This window comes from Passer domesticus, chromosome 15 (genome assembly GCF_036417665.1).
Source record: "Passer domesticus isolate bPasDom1 chromosome 15, bPasDom1.hap1, whole genome shotgun sequence".
In the NCBI taxonomy this organism is placed as follows: domain Eukaryota; kingdom Metazoa; phylum Chordata; class Aves; order Passeriformes; family Passeridae; genus Passer; species Passer domesticus.
The window spans coordinates 2,592,843-2,614,533 of record NC_087488.1 but is presented as its reverse complement, the minus strand read 5'-3'; the positions used below and the strand labels follow the sequence as shown (position 1 = coordinate 2,614,533).

General features: G+C 47.9%; 1 protein-coding gene across 7 annotated transcripts in view; it reads left to right on the top strand.

Annotated features, from left to right (window-relative positions):
- The window catches only part of DNAAF8 (dynein axonemal assembly factor 8), a 91,201-nt gene that overhangs the window by 33,253 nt on the left and 36,257 nt on the right, over positions 1 to 21,691 (top strand). For all 7 annotated transcript variants that reach the window (XR_010348168.1, XM_064390553.1, XM_064390558.1 and 4 more), the window contains exons 13-18: positions 2,729 to 2,923; positions 11,305 to 11,421; positions 13,746 to 13,890; positions 16,003 to 16,222; positions 18,071 to 18,177; positions 21,132 to 21,286. Coding sequence is in view for 6 of the 7 variants with exons in the window: in XM_064390553.1 (XP_064246623.1) it covers positions 2,729 to 2,923; positions 11,305 to 11,421; positions 13,746 to 13,890; positions 16,003 to 16,222; positions 18,071 to 18,177; positions 21,132 to 21,286 (939 nt within the window). In the remaining variant the exon portion in view is untranslated. The remainder of the gene's footprint in view (positions 1 to 2,728; positions 2,924 to 11,304; positions 11,422 to 13,745; positions 13,891 to 16,002; positions 16,223 to 18,070; positions 18,178 to 21,131; positions 21,287 to 21,691) is intronic.

The window sequence follows — 21,691 nt, the reverse complement described above, 5'->3', positions numbered from 1 at the left end:
GATAGTTGGAAAACCTGAAAGTCTAAGAATTTTATTACTGTCGTTTCTATACTTAGAAAGTCTTGTCTTTGTGATAAAGTATTAGTAACTCTTGTGGGAATGCAATCGTGGTAAAAGTCTTTAAAAAATATATTAATTTGGAAGCTGCCAGTTCACATTGTGAACAACAACCTTCCACTATTCCAGGTGGCTCCCAGCCCTGCCCAGCCTGGCCTTGGGCACTGCCAGGGACCCAGGGGCAGCCACAGCTGCTCTGGGCACCCTGTGCCAGGGCCTGCCCACCCTGATCATGAAAAACTTCTGAGCTCAGCTCCATTGCACAGCAGTGACATTTCGGGGGTTGGGGCAGCTCCTCCAAGCAGGACTCAGGTTTCCTGTCCCTCATTAGAGGCTTTGTGGTAGCACAGACTTGTGTCAATCTTTCTTTCCTGAGGCATTTGCAGAGCTGCTGCTTTCCCCAGCAGAGATCAGAGCTGGGAGGAACAACACAAGTTGGGATGTCAGCCCCAGCAGAGACAAGGAAAATGACAGCAAGTCTCTCTGTTCCTGCCCTTGGGCAGCTTCAGCTGCTCTGGAGAGAAATGTGGACTTTATTTTTCACACTGCAGCCCTCAGTCTCTCACTGTCCTGTCAATGTGCAAGTTTTCAGTGGCTGAATTGAAAAACAACATCCTGTCGGGGCACTTACTGGTTCTTGTTCCAGTTGTCTCCTGTGGGCACAAAAAGACACTTCTCAGGGCTTACCTTTAAAATATAATTCCATTTCCAGGTACTTTGTTGCATCTGTTTGCTATAAGAATTTAGGGAGACTTTAAGCTACTTTTTTTTGGATTATGCAAAAAAGACCAATATCTGTAAATGCTAACCACGATGACAAATGATATTTTAATACTAATGTGTAGAGCCCAGAGTCCATTTCCAGCCCCAGAAGGGAGCTCTGAGCCATCAATTTTTTAATTACTGGCTGCTTCACTGTCATCTGTATATCTTTTATATTTCTCACATTACGGTTCTCTGCCCCAAGATCTAATAGTTATAAATAGAATTATAATAGTGGATTCTCCAGGCAAAAGCTCCTGTTCTTTGCACATCAAGAAGTCTTTTGGCTTATTCAGCTGGGATGGCTTATTCGACTGGCTTATTCATCTATTTCTATATCCAGTGGTTCTGCTGTTTCCTCTCATTTTTATCAGCTTTTTTGGGGGTGATTTCATTTCTGTCCTCCTCCACACAGCTGCTAGAAGTGAGGCAGATTTCAACATCCCTGGTTTCTTGTTGTCAGAAGAAATGCCAAAACACTCACCTCCTGTAATTCCTGTGTGCTGATACACAGGCTGCAGTTCAGGCATTGGAGCTGGATTTGTACATGGGAATTAGATTTGTACAGCCTCTGCTCTCTGCCAGGCATTCCCAGTTATCCCTCTGGCACTGTGTCAGCTCTGGGCTCCTCTCTGTGCCCCTCCATCACTTCATTCTCTGGAGGCTCAGAGGAGCTCCCAGTCTCTGTCCTTTGATTTGGGGTTTTCCTCCTTGAGCTTCAATTTTTAGGTGCAAAAATCACAGAGTGATGGAATATCCTGAGTGGGAAGGGACCCCCAGGGATCATCCAGCTCTGCACAGGCCCTCCAACAACCCCGCCCTGTTCCTGGCATTGTCCAAGCACCCCTGGAGCTTTGGCAGCCTCTGGCTGTGCCCATTCCCTGGGGAGCCTGGGCACTGCCCAGCATTTTTTCCCAAAATCCAGCCCTGGCCCAGCTCCAGCCATTCCCTGTTCCTGTCCCAGAGATTGGAGCTGCCCCTCAGGAGGAGCTGCAGCCCCCCTGAGCTCTGCTCTCAGTCTCCTCCTCCAGCTGAACAATCCAAGTGCCCTCAGCTGCTCCTCAGACCCTTCCTGTGCCCTTGTCCCTCCTCTGGACTCTCCAACAGCTTCAGATCCCTCTGATATTGTGGCACCCACAGCTGACCCAGAGCAGGGGTGAGGCCACACCAGTTCCTTCACTTCCCTCTGAGTAACTGGTGGAGAGAAGATGTTCTGCACAGTTGTTAAGTCTGTTAATTTCTAATTAGGTCTCCTTGAGGTCACTGGTTTTATTCTCTGAAAGTCCTGCTAATTAAGAATAAACCTGAAGAACAATGAGGCTTAGAAGGGAGGTTAAATGATGGAAAACTGTAGTTTAGCAGTGCAGTATTTAATATTAATGTATCAGTATTAATATTAGCCTCAATCTTTAAAAACAACCCAGAATGGTTTGGGTTGGAAGGGACCTTAAAGGTCATCTAATTCCAACCCTCTGCCATGGGCAGGGACAGCTTGCACTGGACCAGACTGCTCAGTGCTCTCTGCACCCTGGCATTGAAAACTTCCAGGGATGGGGCACTAACAACTGTTTTCATTTATATCCCTAAGGAAGCCTTTGGAAGTTAATGTTTCATTGTATTGGGCTGGGTTTTGGGCCTGTTTATGGGGTTTTCTCCCCCTCTGAGGGTGGTGGGATCTCTTTGGAGCAGGGTTTGTGAGCTGATGGATGGCATGAGATGGGATGAAGAGTGCAGTGGTTTGGGAGGTGCAGGGTGTCACATCAGGGGTTAGTTTGGAGAATCTGAGCACAGCTGGGTGGAACTGGAGTCTGGGGGGGCTGTGGGCAGAGAAGGAGCTGCTCCAGGTGCAAGCTACAGACAGAGTTTTTGAAACCATCACCAAAGCTTTTTAACCACTGGCTCTTTGCAGACTGCAGAACATCTCCAGGGAACATCCAGCTTTTACCAGAAGATTTCTGCATTTCTGGCATCTACGTGGCTTCCAGATCTTATTTGGTGGAGAGATGAACTGGCCAGTCACTTTCAAAACCAGCTGTGCCCACTTCTTCCTGCAATTCCCTCTGTCCTGCTCAGTAACATCACTGCTGTTAATCCTGACCCTCAGGTACTGTACACAAATGCTTGGACTTCTGGTAATCTTTTGATCAGGTCCAGTAAAAGTTATTTTTCCAGTGTTAACAGACATTCTCATTTGCTTTAGCAGAGGATTTAAACAGAATTTGAAAACTAATATTGGAATATTCTGTGATTCAGTTCTGTGATTTAATATCTGTGGATTTCCAGGGAAGTGTGTGAGCTACAAGGACACAGCACCTCTCCAAACCAAGTGCTCACTTCCAATCTCTTACCTGCCTGGAAATGTCTGCAGGAGCACTCACTGCTGTCTAGAAGCAGAATAATAATTAACCTTTCACTTCTGTCTGATTAGCAAGTGCTCCATAACAAATATTCCACCCTATGAAATGTTACAAGAATTCCTTATACTAATTGGGGGAATTTATTCCTGAAGGGCATCCAATGCTGCTTCTAGGCCTTTACCAGCCTTTCCTACCTTGGTGTAAATACTTGGAGTGGGTTTTCAAAGCAGCACTGAATATTTCTATACCTTTGGAGGGAATGTTTTGTTTACTTCTTTCCCACAGCAGCACCAGCCTTTGGACAATTGTGGTCTTTTCCCAATGTTTTTAGATGAACAAAACCCTTGAGACACAATTCCAGGGAATGACAAAGCCTGCAATTCTTGTTCACAATGAAGATTTAATTTTGAAAATTATGTAGCATGAGAACTTTTCTGCCATTTCAACCAGAGTTGGGGATTACTATGACTCTGTGAGAATCAATGCCATGAAAGCTTAGGGGTTTAGCAGTGCACTTAGCAATTTGCCTGAAGGTTTATCCCACTTGTGTGCAGGAAAAGGAGGCTTAGTGTTGTTGATTTGCAGTCACTGTGGCTTTCAAGCAGAAGCAAGAGGCATAAAGAGTCTGACGTACTCGTAAAAGATAAATCTGCTCTATGCTTTTAAGGCATAAAATAAGGCATCATTTAAAACAGCCAGGGCTTTTATGCAAATCCCTTATTAGAGGAATTATAAATCATTAGGAATTGAACAGCAAGATAGCAGGCGCTTTCTGGGGGTGGATCTTTGCCTTGATGCCATGGAAAACATGATGTCAATTGAAAAACCACATTCTCTTCCCAAGTTCAAGTGCTCTGTGCCCCCCAGGCCTGAGTGAGGCTGAGACCAATGTGTGTTGTGGCTTTTTCACAGATTTATGGAATCACAGCATGGGTTGGGCTGGGAGGGACCTTAAAGCCCATCCAGTTCCACCCCTGCCATGGCAGGGACACGTCCCACTGTCCCAGGCTGCTCCAAGCCCTGTCCAACCTGGCCTTGAACACTTCCAGGGTGGAACAGCCACATTTCCATAGCTGGTTAGGCAGCAAGGCTGATTTCCAAAGCAGGACTCAATGAGCCACTCTCTCAGCAGGCAGCAGCTCACCCTGATGTCTGCCCTGGAGCTTTGCAAAGTGCTACCAACTGAGAATTGTTCCCAAGTGTCATTAAAATACAACCAAAGAGTGCTGCATAGAAAACTCAGTATCATCTTCTTTTAACTTCTTTGGTCTGAAGGTTTGGTACAAGGCCAGTGATCCATGCTTTGCTTTTTGTACGTTTGTGTTGGTTTTGAGGCAGTGTGTACAAAACTAAGCAGCCCAAAGAAGCTGTGCCCACGTGGTGGAGGAGCATGCAGTGAATCCCTGCTTTTGTTCCAGGTAGATCAGAGTCTGAGAGAGAAATCCTGGCAGGATGGTGGAAAAAAATGGGTAGAAATGCAGGGAGAGGGAAGCTGTTGTGTGCTGAGCAGCTCTGTGTGTGATCTGGGGAGCAATTGCCAGCAGTAATTGTAATAACCTTTATGCTTTTTGTTTGTTAGTGCATGAGCCAATGTCTTGTTTTCAGTCAATTTGTCTGCTGCATTTTCTGCCTGTTCTGGACCTCAAACAGATTGCTTTGCCTGTGCTGCCTTTTGGAGGCATTTTTATGAGTGCTGTGCAATGAGCCTATTAACCTGCAGCAATTCACTCCTGATAGGAGCAGCAGCTCACAATGCACTCATTAAAGCCCAGCTTGGGTTGGGAGTGACACCATCCCTGTGGAAGCTGTTAACTGCAAGGTCCCCTGTCAGCAGAAAGAGGATTTCTTCATTTTAGCATAAAATAAAAGTACTTCTGCTGCTAAGCCTCAGGATGCAAACATTCACCTCAGGGATACAGACAACACACTCAGAGCAAGTGTTGATGCTGCTTTTCCTCAGCCTCTTTGATCCATGCTGGAGTTCTTTTCCTCTCCTTCAGTTTTTCTGGACATTGGGACATTTGCCCAAAAGGTGCAGCCTTTGATGGTCATCTTCCAGAGAGAGCATCTCCTTGAACTCCCAGCCAGGGCAGAGTCAGGGCACAGCTTTTAAGGAAGAAGGGGAACCTCCATCCCTCCTCCTCTGTCCACAGGCATCCCTAAGTCAAGGTGAAGAAGATTTTTTACTTTAAGTTTCCAGAAAATTAATTTTGTTGCACCTCCTGGTGATCAGTTCCCCTTGTGCTGCTCCTTTAGTAGCTTCCCTGCTCTGACACAAAGTTTGTGTGGGTTTTTCAAATAGCAGTGATTAAGGGCAGGTCAATACAAAGTTTCTTCCTTAATTTTTTGCTTAAGCAAAGCTCCTTTTTTTTTTTTTCGGCTAATTGTAGATAAGAATCCCAGAACTGGGTCCAGGGAGCTGAATTTGCCCCAGTATTGTAACCCAGGCCTGCTGAAAATGCTCAGCAGCACAAGGCTGACCTAACAGCAAGGCTGATGTATAGCAGGGGGCTGGCAGAAAGTAGAACAGTTCTTTCATGTGGAATTTCAGATTTCTGGGCTTTCCCTGCTGGAGTTGCTGTTAACTGTGTTGCCATAGGAGCTCTCACACACAGAAGCTTTGAAAGTTGCATACTTTATTTCACATTCTGAAATACCCATGTTGGATACATGAAGAGCTGCCATTGCTGCTGAAATTTGAAATCCCTGTGGAAAGCAGCCCCAGATGCAGCACTTGTTGCTCTGTGCACTTGAGGCACAGATTTAGAGCTGAGGTTCCCAAGCTCTGTGTGCAGCCTCTGAAGAGGGAGTGGGAGGCACTTGCAGAGGATCTTTCAGGTCTGTGAGTCTGTGTTTCAGAAGAGCTCAGGGAGAACACTGAGCTCTCTGGGCTCAGGCTCTGAGTGCTGTGACATTATTTTATTGACAAGCACCATGGCCTTGGCCCTGCTCAGTTGCCTTCAGCCCCTTCCACTGTCTTTTGCTGTAACAACTTTTAATTTTAGTGCTGAGGGAAGCTTGCTCAGGGAGCTGCTACTCATTGCCACATGAGCCTTTCACCCAGCTCTGCAGTGGCTGGGTGGGCACTGCCTTCCACACATCCCCAGCTGCAGCAGCTGGGCTTTGCTGTGGTTCAGTGCCTCTGCTGGGGGCAGTTGTGCTTTGATTTGGGGTTATTGCCCCACGTGTCTTTCTCATTTCATGCTGTGTGAGCAGCACCCAAGCTGGGCCATGTTTTGGGGTGAAGATGCTGCCTGAGCTCCCTGGAGAATTTGCTCAGCTCCCAGACCTGATCCCCACATTGCTGTGAGCTCCCAGATTTAGTTCACAGCCCGGGGCTGTGCTTTCCTTCTCCAAAGCTTGAAAGATCTGATTATTATGCAGCAGAACTGGGCATTAGGAAGGGATGAAACACCCAGGACAGCTCCTCCACATGGGCTCACCCAAAGCAGACGTGGCAGGGTGAGTCCTGCAGCATTGGCAGTGCCAGGCATGGAGCCCAGCTCTTGGCTCTGGGACATCCAGGCTGAAGCTATAAAGCAGGAGCTTCAAAAGGACAGATTCATCCTGCCCTTTGCTTCCAAACCTTGCCTGTGGCTTTTCTTTATGTGAGTTAGTGAAAAGCTCAGGTCTTGCCTGGCTGGCAGCCTGGGTCTGCAGTGCAGCCAGCTCACATTGTACCAGCAGCTTGGGTGAGAGCACATCTGGCTGGAGATTCCACATGGATAAGGCTTGTCTGAGGGAGAAATGTTTGTCCTGGGACTTCATCTATTTACATTTATAGAAAATAATCCATAGCTGCAGCCCAGAATAGCTGCTGGCTGTATCTTCAGGAGGCAGAAGGTGACATCCTGGCCCTGGCTGAATCCTGCTGGAGTCTGGCATTTATTTTCATGGAGCCAGGAGTTCAGGCAGCCACTGGCATTTGTAAATAAAACCCTCTAACCTTTAGAAGGAGGAAGGACTACACTGATGTCTACCAGAGCTGGCACAAAGATGAAGGCACAGCTTGGAGAGGAATAAAACAGAGGTTTTCATTCTTCTTCAAATGTGACAGCTCACATTTAGATTGTGTCCATCACTCATTATTCCTGAAAAGAGCAGCTTTAAAGAACTCTTGAGCTACTGTGCTTTGCCATTGGTGCTGGTGGGCACAAAGGCTGGGAGCTGCTCTCTCATTCTGTCCTCTTTCCCAGTCCAGAAGGGGAACAAGGGGAAGTGAGATCCATTTCAAACTGCCTGAAATACAGTCACCAGAACTGCATGTCTTCCTTGCTGGGCCCTCTCTATCCCAGACTTTTTGCTGCCTGGGCTCTTCCTGTGGTGCCTCCACTTTCCTTACTAAATTCTGCAGCCATCTGAAGAGAACATGCACAGTGGGGAGGGAAGATGTGCAGGGAACACACAGCATTGTGTTTATCTGGATTCTACCAGGAAAATTCTGCTCCTGCACAGGGCAGCAGGGAGAGGAGAGAGTTTGAGAGTGATGTGCCTCATTCAGGGGCAGGTTTTGGTGAATCCCATCAGACATGAGCCTTGCTGAGTGAGACAGAGGGAGAGAAGTGCTTTCTCTGCTGCTCCTGATGTGCTCAGCAGGGCTGGCAGGGAGAGGTTACCTCAGCACAGAGCTCCCCTCTGGCTCTGCAGGGACTGCAAGTGCAGCATCCTTCTCTGAGGGGTTTGGTGTTGTCTCACAGAGATAATGGCTGAGCAGATCTTTGCCTTGTGTGTGAGATGAGATTGTGGAGTACATGGGGATGCTTCCTGCAGTTTCTGTTTTCCTGCTGGGACTGGGAACAGCCTGGAAGACTCCTTGCAACTCAGAAGACTCTTTCAGATCACCTGACAGCACAAGCTCTTCCTTTGTTGTCAGAGATGGGAACAGAAAACACTGGAAGCGCAAAGAGGGGATCACGGGCTTGGTCATATTTCTGTGGGACAGTTAAATATTCATGGCTTTGCTGCAGCTCCAGTCTCCTCTGAAATGTGCTTATTCTTCTTTCTGCTGAGGATTTTACAGCATGTTTTTGTTCTCTTGTGAGTTTCCTTCCCAGAACTGTCTGCCTTCATCTTGGTAATATTATCTGAAACAAAGCAGGAGCTTGGGGTTTCTTTTAAATGCTTTTGGAAAACTGGTGTGTGTTCAATCCTAGCTGTGGCACAAAGTGGTCTTTTCCAGTGTCTTAAGATGGCAGAAGCTGGAATTTGTCACCTAAACCTAATAAGGATAAATTGGCAAAAAGGAATAACTTAAACCAGCAGTTTATGGATGTGCCCTCCCTCCCTGCTCATCCTGATCATGGCAGTGTGGATGGAGAGGATGTCAGTGCTGCAAGAAGCCCTGGAGACACACATGGGGATGGTCATGGTTTGTGAGGCTGGGCTTTGAAACCTGTCGCAGCAGAAGTCAGAGTATCCCTGGGGCTGTGCAGCTGCTGCTGGCTGAGTGCAGGGAGCCTTCCTCCCTGGGAGAAGCCTTCTCCCAGGAGATGGGAGGCTGGTTCAGGGCTCAGAGCCTCACTGGAGAGATGTTTTCAGGTAGGGATCAAAGGCTGGGCTGCTTCTTCACCATCCTGAGGGTTTGGGGAGTCTCCTCTCCTCCCACCAGGGACAGGTCAGCACTCAGAGCTGATGCTTCCACAGGCTTGGGAAAGGATTTACAGCTGCTGTGACGTTGGAGGAGGGAGAGGAACCAACCCTAAGGTGAAACCAACACGATTCTCACACCCACCCTCTTGTGGAACATTAAAAGTAGCACTAAAGTATCATAGACAAAAATAGTGTCCAAGTTCTTGCAGCAGGAGAAAGCTCCTGCAGCTGCTGCCTGCAGAGGGTCCCCCTCTCTTTTCGTGTCCAAAAGGGTTCAGCTCAGTATTAGAACAAGTGGCTCCATGCAATCCTCTCCTACATCCCAGGGAAAGTGACTTTCTGCCTGTTTTTCCCTGTTGATGGCACAGGAAGGCTGTGTCAGGAGCTCTCCACTGGGATGTTGTAGCCAGGCTGGACAAAGCAGGGTGCTCATCCTGCAGTCACCTGTCTGTTTTCTAATTCACGAGGAAAAGGATTTTCTGGGAGAAATAAGACTTTTCAAGCTCTGTTTTCTGTTGGTTTGTGAACTCCCATTCAGGTTGGCTGATGGAAAACAGATGTGACAGATGACAGGAACAATTCCCACAGGCCTTGCCTTCCAGGTGTGGCCACACCCCTGCTGTGGCCTTGGAGCAGCATCCTGGGACCACCATGGATCCACAGCTGACACCAGGGTGCTCCCCTTGGATTTTCCAGCCTGGATTTCCACCCTGGAATCCCCTTGGATTTTGCACCCTGGATTTTCCTTGGATTTTCCACCCTGGATTTCTACCCTGGAATCCCCTTGGATTTTCCCCTTGGATTTTCCACCCTGTGCCCTGGAGCTGGATGATTATCCTGAAGGTTTCTGTGGAAATAGAGGCTGGTGCTGGTTTGAGCACATTTGTCCCTTCTTTTCCTTATGGAACATTCACAGACAGGAGGTTTGTTTGAGGAGCAGCTGGAAGAAATAGGAAACTGGGATTTTGCTGCATTCCCACTCTGTGAGGCTTGTCTGGGCTCACTGCACTGTGCCACTGCTGCAGATAGGAGCTGGCATCATGCACTGGGAGTGGGGAAGATCCCTTTCCTTAAATCTGCTTTTCCTCTGATGGTATTTTCCACAGCAACCAAGTGTAAAATCAGCAGCGGAGGCTGGGGATTGATGGATTGCAGGACAGAATGGACAGATCCACTGGGAGATGCCAAAGCCCTTGGTTTGGTGCAGTTGATTTGACTGAAACAAGGTGAAAAGTGAAATCCCCAGTTCTGCTTTCAGGCAAATATCTCACGAAACACAGGAAATAGAGGAAGGAGACAACACAAAAGGTTACTGAAGTGGAAAGGCAGTTGTCAGAGGGGCTTTAATATTCAAATGAATTTCATTTTCTGGTTGTTACTTTGAAACATTTGTGGAATGCTCTGAAGTGCCTATCATTTGCCAAGCAGCACACCCGAAATCTCTCAGGTGATTACACAATTAAACAGCATTATATGGAGCTCATAAAGCAGAGTGGATGCTTCTCCAAGCAGGGTTAGCCCCTTTTCTCTCCATCATAAAAGTCCTGATGAGACCATGTTGAAAATTAATTTCTTTTTCTGTTTTTGAAAAGGTCAGTCCACATAAGCTGAGGACAAATTAACACCTGCAGGAAATCAAAGTAGAGCCTTTAAAAGTAGTGAAGCTTCTTTGAGCTACACCTGAGCCTGTGTTTTAAAAGTGACTATTTTTTTTTCTTCATCCCTGGAATGATTCCTGCCCACTGTGAACTCTGCCTAAATGCATCTGTATTTCTGGAATGTTCAAACCAGAAGCTGACAAATGTGACTTTCAAGGGTTGCCTTTGTCCCTGGACTGTGGCCTTGCTTACAGAGCGTGCAGTCACAGCACATTCTCCTCTCCTGAGTGACACATCCTTACCCTTGCACTTGTACAAGTTGCTTGCTTGGCTGCCTAGAAAATGGATGAAAAACAAAATAAGGTGCTGAGCCTGGGAAATGCTGTGCTTGTGTGGAGCTGTGACCTAAATGCCATTTTTTTGCCTATCCATGAGGATGTGGCACGACGAGGCAAACAGATATGTGTCACTTGTGGTGACATGAGCACAGGAGAAATGTGCTATTTTGGCTACAGGCATGTAGAAGTTCATGCAATCCCTTCCCTACCCTTCCATTTGATTGGTTAATTAGAGCATTGCTTTCACAAAGCCCTTTTCTGCTGAGTGCTCAGCACAGCCGTGGAGAATTGAGGTCTCAGCTGATGGATGCAGCTCCTGGTGATGTCTGTGGGTGCTCTGTGTTGGGGAGTCACTGGGTTGGACCCTGGGAATGCTCAGGCTCTTGGGAAGCAGTTGCAGATTCATATTTGTGGGATATCACTTAAATGGAGCTACTGGAATAGTTGCAAGAAAGCAAATTATATAAATTAGCAATACTGGGCTGAGTTTAATCCACCAGCTGCATCCTCATGTGCTCTGTGGCCATAAGATCCTGATTTTCCTACTTTATTTTAAGGGACCAAGGTAACCTGGAAGTGAGAGCTGTCCTTTGTGCATTTCAGGCCGTGGAGAAGGCGTTTGCAGTGTCAAATGGATTTTACTGGCAGACAGTTGAGAGTGATGACAAACACTTCCCTGACAGCAGTGCCATGGAGGCTTGCAGAGACACAGACATCGAGGTAAAGAGCAACAAACAACCCCCTCCTTCCTCACCTGGGGCTCGGGGGGACACTGAGGGACAATTAAGTGCCCTGGAATATTTCAATCCAGAGCTTTGATACAAATACTGATCTTGAAGTATTTTTCACTCAGACCTAAATATATCAGCTGAGTATTTTATGTCATCAGTATTGATGTGCTGATTGCTCTGAGCCACAGAAGATTAAACTTTGAAATGTGTGGGTTGGAGAAATTGCTACCAACCAGGTGCAAATCTGTAAGAGTAGACAAAATTTTGATAACCTGAAACCACTTGACTGTAAGTCAGTAAACAGCACAACTTTGATTAAACTCAGAAACATTCCAAGAAATTTCTGAAGGTTCTGGTTCTGCCTGACCTTGAGTAACTGTGTGTGTTGTATGAACAAGTAGGGAGCATTTGTACTGACTGTACCCCAGGAGAAGAGAAGGGTAAAGTGATTTCAATTAGCTCTTGCTTAGGAGTGCAGCACAAAATGTTCAGGACCTCACCCATGTGAAATGAGTTGTTATTGAGAGCAGCAGGGCAGGGCCAGCAGCAGTAACAGGGATCAGCCCAGGGTCACAAAGCCACGGGCTGCTTTGGGTTGGAGAGGCCTCAAAGCCACCAGTGCCACCCCTGCCATGGCAGGGACACCTTCCACTGTCCCAGGCTGCTCCCAGCCCTGCCCAGCCTGGCCTTGGGCACTGCCAGGGATCCAGGGGCAGCCACAGCTGCTCTGGGCACCCTGTGCCAGGGCCTGCCCACCCTCCCAGGGAACAATTCCTTCCCAATATCCCATCCAGCCCTGCCCTCTGGCAGTGGGAGCCATTCCCTGTGTCCTGTCCCTCCATGCCTTGTCCCCAGTCCCTCTGCAGCTCTCCTGGAGCCCCTTTAGGCCCTGGCAGGGGCTCTGAGGTGTCCCTGGAGCCTTCTCCTCTGCAGGTGAGCACCCCCAGCTCTGCCAGCCTGCCTCCAGAGCAGAGGGCTCCAGCCCTTGGGGCATCTCCATGGGCTCCTCTGGACTTGGTCCAACAGGGCACCATCTCTCTTGTGTTGGTGGCCCCAGAATTGGGCACAGCCCTGCAGGTGGGAGCTCCCAGTGACAAGGCCAAGGCAGCCCAGGGCTCAGACAGAGGCTGGGATTGGTGATGTCTGAGACCAGCCCAGGCACAACTCAACCAAGCTGCACTGGAGAGCAAGGCCAAGTGCCAGGCTCCTGAGGAAAGGGGACACTGGCACTTCCTGAGGCTTCCCTGTGCTGGATGGCTCCGTTATCACAGCTGGCCCCAAGCCCAGGCAGCCCCAGGGACTCAGAGCAGCTACAGGAAAATTCTTCCTTACTGGCTGCTGTGAGTACTGGGTTAATAGCAGGAGAGCTTCAGCTAGACAAACATAAAGAAATGGATCTTTTATTCCTAATTAGACCACTTTTATATGATGTGAGTAAATTTCTATCTTCGTTTATCATGATGGTAAAGCCTCATAATGTCTTTATGGGGCAGTAGCATTTCATTTCAAGTGTCCAGTAGTGATGGATTCATTTGGCGTTTGCTGCAGCCATAAACCTTGAGCTGGGGAAATCCTTGAGCTGCTCAACATCCAGGAGAACCATGGGTGAATTTGGGGCCAGAAAATCACCTTGTCTGATCCCCAGCTAGACAATTTACTATCCACAGAATCACACAACTCCCTGTTGTAAAGCACTTGCTTTTTAAAACTATTTGTTTCTCTGATGGGGAAAATAATAATAATTTGCTTCCCTTTGGGTATAAACATTCAGAATGTGTTGGTGTGAGTCTTCCTACCTGCCAGGATATGCTGAAATGGATCAGACTGGTAAAGAAGGCTCTGAAATGTAAATCTGGGACAGTACCAGTGATGTGTTTGCCTTTTGATGTTTTTTTTAGTGTTGATTTTGGTGCTGTTAAAGGTATAGAGACACAACCAGTTGGTCTATTATTATTTAATCATCCAAAGATGGGCAAACGGTGCTGCACAAAGTGAACAGCAGAAGGGATGCACTGTGGGCTCTGCCCCAGAGGCTTTGCAGTTTTTCACTATTAGGTTTATGTGGCAAAAGGCAAAGTTACATCAGCAGAAATAGATTAAATTATAATTATTGATAGTTGTGCTTTAGCCCAAAGCCAAGAGCCTCGTGTGTGAACTGCACATAAACACAAACCAAACCCAAACCTCTCTGTAGCTCTGGCAGTGCACATCCATCCTGGGAACTACAGGTGAGCAGCAGGGCTGCAGCTCGGAGGTTCTGCTGGGCTTGGGAGCATTTCCCTGCTTTTTCCATGTTTTTCTCTGGCTCTCCAGGTTGCCATGGTGCTGCTGTTTGAGGCTCTCTTCCGAAGCCCCCTGGAGACCCATCACACTCTGCAGCTGCTGCTGGGCTCTGGGCTGGATGTCTGCGGCCTCCGCCTGCTCTACCCCGGCCAGGACCTGCTGCTCTCCAGCTCAGGTGGGCTCTGCTTCTCCAGAGCTTCCATGCTGCTGAGGAAGGCCCAGATCTGTAAATGCACTAAGTGAAGGGTGATCAGAGTCAGATTTGCATGAGGGTTGCTTTATCAGTTCTTCTATCTTTCCCAAAAAAATTATAGAATAGCTTTGACTGTTTCTTTCTTTCTGTTCCCAGTGCTGAATATCCATGAGCTGAATTTTTAACTCCTCATGCATTTTTGGGTCTCAAACTTTAGCTGTTGTTCCTTTGCAGTGAGCTCTCACCCATTTCAGTGCCCTGAGCTCCAGGGACAGGCTCATGTGAGTTAAATAAAATCATTTCGTTCTCCACTGATAGTCCTAAGGTTTGAGCTGCAGAAAATCCAGCCTCGCTTTTCTACAATTCCCCCATCTCATTGCCTCTGGGACTTCAGGAGTACTGATTTATCTGGCCTGTAATTGCATTGGCTGATAAACCATCACCAAAATGTCACATTATTTAATAGAATCCCATCTGAGGTGGGAGACCAGCAGGATAAGGTAAATAAACACAATCTGGGGCTCTGAACTCAAATCACAAAGTCTTGAACACCAGACACCAATGTATCAAATACTGGCATGTACCACTCAAATCTTTATTTTCTCCCACTTGAGAAACAGAGGTGATGAAGCCTGCCTTAAAGCATTATGGAATGTTATTGGTTGTTGCTGCAGCACAATAATATTCAGATATTCCAGAGCAACAGGTGTGCCCTTAACTGCAGAGTTTTGAGATTGCTTGTGGCTTGTGCTTCTTTTTAAGTCACAAAGTTCTTCTGGAAGGTTCAGATGTGCCACAGATAATCCATTTCTCTTGGGACAGGCACAGGCAGGCTGAGGGGGAGAAAAATGGGCTTCTTTCTCCTCTGGCAGAAGGGGAATGAAGACCAGCTTAAGCAGAGAAAATTCCCCAGTCTCCTTGCTCCCTTTTTGCATTTGAAAGCAGTAGGAGCAGGCTGCCTTAGGAGTGGGATTGCAGCTGTCTGGGTGCTGTGCACAGAACACTTTCCTGGTGAGAGCTGGAAATGAAGGAGAGCTCCAGAAATGAATAAGAAAACCATAAAACCTGCAGTCATTAGGAGCTGACAGGCAGCAGATCTGCTTCAATGCTCTGTACCATGCACCATTATTTAAGAACATTTCCTGTGAAGAGACAATTCATTTGAGCTGAGAACTGCTGTGCAAGTTTGTAAATTAGATTTTTACCCTTAGCTTGATAACTCAAAATTATTATTTTAAATATTTACAGCTAGTTGCTCCATTATCTACCTGCTCTGGAGATTTGTGTTCTGCTTCTGATTCTGATGCAAGAAATGATACATTTGAATATGTTTTTAAACCTAAGGGAAGAAAATCACACACCTTGCTGCATTTTCTGACATCTGCAGTAATAACTGAAAAGGAGGCAAATTTGCTTTTTCTGGAGTTACTTCCTTGGCTCCAATTGTGCTGGAGAAAGGTTTGCCAGAGTCATAGGGAAGTCAGAGTTTAAACCCTGGCAGAAAATTAAAGGTGGCAAATCAAATATTTGCCTGGACCTTACAGCATTGTACAAAATCTGTATTTAATCCAGAAGGAAATAATGTAAAAAAGAAGTCCCCAGATTTCCATTTTGTGATGCCCTTCAAAACCATCCCTTTCCTCAGGCCCCTGTTCTTGTCCTGTACTTCAATCCACCAGCCTTGCTTGTGGTGATGAACAAGAGGAACATGAAGTGCTGGCTTGGAGTCACAGTTTGGGCTGAAAAGACCCTAAAGACCAGCAAATTCCAACTCCTGCCACAGGCAGGGACACTTCCAGTGCATCACCTGCTCTGCAATAACTTTTCACAGCAAACACGAAGCAACCAGCTCCTCTTTCTTAAACAGATTGCCTCGAATAACCTCAGGTTTGCTGTTGGGTAAACATGTGCAGGTGCTGCCAGCATCTCTCCCCCAGGGCAGGGAACCAGGAGGTGGATTCCCAGGGCAGGTAACCATGTGGTGCCTCTGTTGAAATCTGGCTCTGACAGATCTGAAAAGAGCCCTTGAGTGGAGTGAATGACTTTGGGGTGGGTTGTTCCATGTTTTACTCATACATGTGTTTGTTTTCACAGAAAAGCTGCCTTCCTCCTACACTTCAGAGCCTGGCAAGGTGCCCCCAGTGGTGGCATTAGGTGTGAGAGGGCCCAAAGCCCACGGCATCCTGCAGGACATCACCCGGGGCTCTGGCAGGGCGGAGCCCGTTGCGTCCCTGCCCCTGCCCAGCCGGGTGCACCGGGAGCTGTGCCTCTGGTTCGGAGGGAGAGCGGCTGGAATCCTGCCCCCGCCTTCCAGGTGATTGCCCCGGGTGGTTTGGAGCTGCTGAGGCACAGGCAGTGAGCCCTGGAGGCAGGCAGGCACTCAGGTCTCTGTGGCAGCCCTCCAAGGGTCCTGCAGCACTGGAGTGCAGGGGGAGCAATCCCTCTAATTGTGCATTTCTGAGCCACTTGTGCAGTCTGCAGAAATCCTTCTCTCTCCTGCAGCAGATATCCTGAGTGGGAAGGGTCCCACAGGGATCATCCAGCCCAGCTCCTGGCCCTGCACAGACACCCCAACAATCCCACCATAGGTACCCCTGAGAGCATTGTCCAAACCCTCCTGGAGCTCTGGCAGCCTCGGGGCTGTGCCCATTCCCTGGGGAGCCTGGGCAGTGCCCAGCACCCTCTGGGGAAGAACCTTTTCCTAATATCCAACCTGACCCTCCCCTGGCACAGCTCCAGCTCCTGTTCTCTCAGCTCCTAGATGTGTCAGGTGTGGGACAGTTGCAGCAGCTTCCCATTCCCTGTTCCATGGAATTTGGGCCCCTAATTCATACTCTTCCTGCAAAACTTGGAAACCTGGTGCTGGAGAAGTGCTGCAAGGCTGTGTGCCAGTGAGTGACCCTCTCCTAGGAAACCTCTGACTTTGTCCTATTTATCAACTGATAAAGGGATTCAGTAGGAAAAGGTTCTTTGGAGGATGATGAGAGAAGTGTGTGAAAATGAAAGGTGGCTTATAAACCTTGAACTGCATGAGAAACTCTGCTGCAGAAAGCTCAGACCTGCAGGTTCTGAAGAGGTTTTTAGGGATCCTGCCTAATCCTGGGGACAGGGTGGCACAGTCAGAGGCAGCAGGCTGGAGGTGAGATCCTCTGCACTGCTGTCAGTGCTTTCTGTGAGTGGCAAAGCTCAGCCATGTGGAATTAACCTGTGGATTGCTGTGGAGGATTATGTGTCAGAGTTCAGCTCTGCTATCAGGCACAACCAGCAACTCTCACCATTTTTATGTTTAAGATGTCAAAAAAAAATCAATTTGGTCAAGTTTCATTCTTTTTATTTGTTTATTTTCCTCAGGGATTCCTTTTTCCTCTTACAAAGATGATGAATTCTGCTCCTCTGGTATAACTCAGTCCGGAGCAGTGCTACCTCCTAAATAATGCACTTGTCTTTCTCCTAATGCTGGTAATTTGGTCTGTTGGGAGACAGGAATACAAACTGCAGCTCAGATTGCCCTTTTCAGATTAGACTTGCAAATGCTACGGGCTCCTGGGAGTGAGCAAGCAGGATGAGTTCCAGCCAGCTCCGTGGTGGTGGCAAGGGATGAGGCAGGTTTGCCTGAGCAGCCTGAGCTCACAGTCCCAGCCAAAACTGTTCCCAGACAGTCCCTGGCTTTCTACCACACCTTCTGTTCACCCTGTCCTGATTGGGTCCTTTTGGATGTGCAGGAATGTTGTGGAAGTTTCGCTGGCAGGAACATCCCTGCCAGACTGGATGGTGCTTGTTGCCTAACACGAACCCTTCAAACTGGTTAAACTCAGCCTAAAGAACCCAAAGTGAATAGCAACTAGGATGTGTCTGTGGGTGGCAAAAGCTCTGCTAGTGCAGCCTGACATATTTCTTGATTCCCAGATTTCTTTGCCAAGCTGACTACTTTGCATTAGCTACTTTTAATTGAACACAGAGAGCCTCAGGGGGAGTGATATGAAAAGATGTTCAGTCAGGGAGACCTTGATGCAGCTCATGTCACGGACAAGGGATTGAAATGGCTTTTCCAGTAAAGCAGTTTTACCAGAGAAGCTTCTGTGGCCTTGGATTTGTCACAGAAAGTATGTTTGAGTCAGAACCTTTTAATATTTTTCATTTAATATTTATCATTTTTCTGCAGCTCTCAGAGACCTTCACCAGCTGGGGCAGGAGCAGATGAAGAAAAAATTGACCTCCAGGGCTTGATGCTGCCTCGACCTCCAGCCATGCTTGTCTCAACTACCAAAGGTCAGTGTTAGAAAATGAAATTTGAGGGTTTACAGTTCTCCTTCACTGATAACACCACTTTACTCCAGCCCACCTAAGACAGTTCTGCCTCCCTGGATTGCTCAGGGCTGTGACCTGGCCAGTTCTGGAGGCAGGAATGAATTTCTAGTGGGACACTGTTGCCCAAATGAAGCAGCAGAGAAGTGGCACAGCCTCATCCCCCTCATGGGAGCAGCTGCTGGAGTCCTGGGGGCTGCTTGGATATCACTGAAGGGGGAAAAAAGAAAAAAAACCCTTCACAGGAAACCTCTGCCCAGAGGGACCTGTTCATCAAAGAAGCAGTCACATGAAGAGTTAACAGAGTCCTTAAACTGCTGGTTTATTGATCAGAGATCCTTTGCCTCTCCTGCTGAATATTATAATCAGGGGAATTAAAAGGTTAAGGCTTCATTTAGGGCAGGACTGACCACAGTCAGAAAGGAGAGCATTTTATGGGACAAATATCAACAGGTCACCACCTGGTTCCACTCACATCCCCCTTTTCCCTTTGTAGGAGCAGTCTTCAGCCCCTGAATTTGTACCTAACCAGCAGCAGACTGTGTCCCAGGGACACCTGCTAAGGGTCTGCCTGGCTAAAAGGTGTTGGGCTCCTGCTGCAAAGGCCAACATCCCCTGGAGTGGGCCTGGCACAGCACATCTGGGGTGCAGGGGGCTTTTGGCCAGTGCTCTTGGCTCATGGTTTCTGCTGGCCCAGTTGAAGGTGGGAATTTCCTTCACAGGAATGAAGCCTGAGGGGAGCAGAAGTTCAGCAGCTGTCAGGGAGGAGATGGCAGAAGGAAAGCAGGATTGGAGTGACAGAGAAAGAAGGCATGGGGAATTACATTGCCAAAGGAAAGAATCCATGAGAAAAGGATGGAAGCATAAGGCAGAAAGATGAAAAAGGAGTAGAAGGGAAGGAAAATAGAGAAGGGAGAAAGGAAAAAAACAATTTTGAGACAGTTTTTCATCTTTTGGCTCATGTTAACTCAGGTAGTTTGGCAGGCAGCCCTTGGCTCTGTTATTTGGGATTGGGATTGATGGCAGCTGGTGGCTACTGATGGAATGAGTCACATTTGCTGCCTCCCCTTCCTTTTATGGCCGTTAATGATTCACATTTGCTGTGGGCTGCTGAGTTCCACCACACCACGTTCCATCTGCATGGAGCCTCAGAAGTCACTGTCAAGCTTTGCTCCTCAGATAACTTTGCTCTGGCAAGAGGAGCTGAAACTCTGCTCTGGAAGCAGACACCCTTGGGGTTTTCAGAAAAAAAAACCATTCAGTGACTCCTTCCCTCTGGTCTCCAGCAGCTCCTCTTGGAGACAGGAATATTTACCCATGCAGAGCAGAGGTACTGCAGCAAGGTAGACCTGCCCCTTCTCAGTTATCAGAGTTTTGGTGACCCAAGCAGATATTCTTGTTGATTTGGGATATGTGTGTGCAAAAAATGTTTTTTAAAGTGTTATCAACTGGAGTGGAACCAAAAACTTTTCACCAACAAATTTTGATTAGATTTTGATTAGATTTTGACAGTTTCCATATAATGAATATAGGTAAAAGCCAGTGCTAAAGCCGTAAAGCCAAACAGAGATGTTAGGCAAAGAACCATCCTGCCTGTCCCATCCTTAGTGATAAATACAAAAAGGTTCCCCTTGTTTTGGTGCTGTTGCTTTGAACTACCAGGCTGAGCCTTGGCAGGACAGATATCCATATCACAAAATCTAGACTAAATATAAATATTCACTGTCCTATCCTCAGAATCAACTGGGACACAACCAAAAATCCTCCAATCTCATTAAATCTATTGGTTAAAATGACAAGAAATTACTGAGGCAGCGTAGAGGAAGCCCATGTAGAAGTGGTACTGAGGATTTGTCCTCAGAGCTCACTCTTGGCAGCTTATGGAGATCTGAATACACATTGTGAGGGATAAAAAAGCTGTGTTAGAACTGAGAAAGTATAATAATGGAGGTCATGGTAAAAACAGGGAGCTCAGGCAGGTCAGAGGCTTCAGGGAAAAGTTTTGAGCTTGTCTCACACTGCTTAAGATGTGGGGGGCTGCTCAGGAGGTCTTGGAGGCTCCTTCTCCTGAGCTTGCTCAAGGTTGGCAGGGAGCCTGGGATTCAGCTTGGAGAACAGGAGTCTAAAAACCCAAAGTTCTAACACGAGGTAAATTCCAGTTGTGTCTACAATCATTTGTACTGGGATGAGGAACTCCAGGAGAGCTCGAGCAGCCAGAGCTGCTGGAAGAGGATCAGGTAGGACAGGGCAGGCTGGTACCATTACCACGATGTCCAAGGGACCTGTGAGGCCTCAGAGGGTACCAAACCAAAGGTGAGACCACAGGTGGTCCAGAGCTTCAGGAGCTTGTGCCAAGTAAAGGTCTGGGATGAAAGTTAAAGGCAGGGACAGAGGAAGGAGAAGGGGGTGCTGAGCACCATTGCTGAGACCCCCAGTAACAGCAGAGAGGAATGAGAGCAGAGGAATGGCCAGAGCTGCTTCATGCTCTTTGGAATGGACAAATTGAGCAAGAACAAGTAGTTCTTGTTGCCCTGTTTGGTCACTCAGAGAGTGGTCAGGCCTACAAGGCTCAGTCCTGCCCTGAGTGCCGGGGGCTGCACGGGGACAGCTCCCACAGCCTGGCCAGCACCAACACACTGAGCAGCTCCCAGACCTGGGAGACAGGCTGGTGGCTCGTCTCATCTGATGATTCATAAAGATATTACTGATGATGCCATAAGCTTTTCCACTCTGGGCTGGCCTTGGATTGCAGTCATGATGAGCTGGATGCAGCAAACAAACCATAAAACACAGGGCGCTGCTTGGGATGCAGCTGTTTGCTTCGAGGTGGAGGCAGCTGCTGTGAGGGCTGCCTTGCATTGATACCACAGCTGCTGTGACAATAATATGCTCTTTTTCTTGCCCTTTCTTTGGTCTAGGGGACATCATTCTGCTGGTGTCACCTGTGGTACCTCCATGTGCCTATGGGGCTGTGCTTTCCGCCTGTGCCCGCCGGGGCTTTGTGCTGCAAGGACTGCGGCAGCTGCAGCTCTCAGCACAGCAGGGCCTCGTGCTGGGCCTGGCAGCAGGGCAGGTACTGTGCCCTTTGAGCCCTGGATCACCCCTTGCCCTGCAGCTCATGGTGCCAGCACTCCTCCAGTGAGTGCTCGAGGACACTCGTTCTCTCTTTTCCAGCTCTCCTTGTTCCTGTGAGTGGAGCTCTGGCTGCTTTCAGTGCTGCCTTTTTCCCTAGTAGGAAAATCCCACAAAGCCTTGGCCCCTCATGGAGAACAGGAGTGTAAATTCATCATCCTGCTCCTACTAAAACAAATGTGAATTTTGCCACTGATGTTAGAATAAGCAAGAGCTGGCAGTAGCCCCATGAACCAAAACACTGATCTGCAAAGGTGGTTCAGGAGAAGTCTTTACTAACAGCCTGATATTTGGTGATGTACTTCACAGTCCCTCTGGGCCCTTCAGCATGAAGTCCTCTACTTCA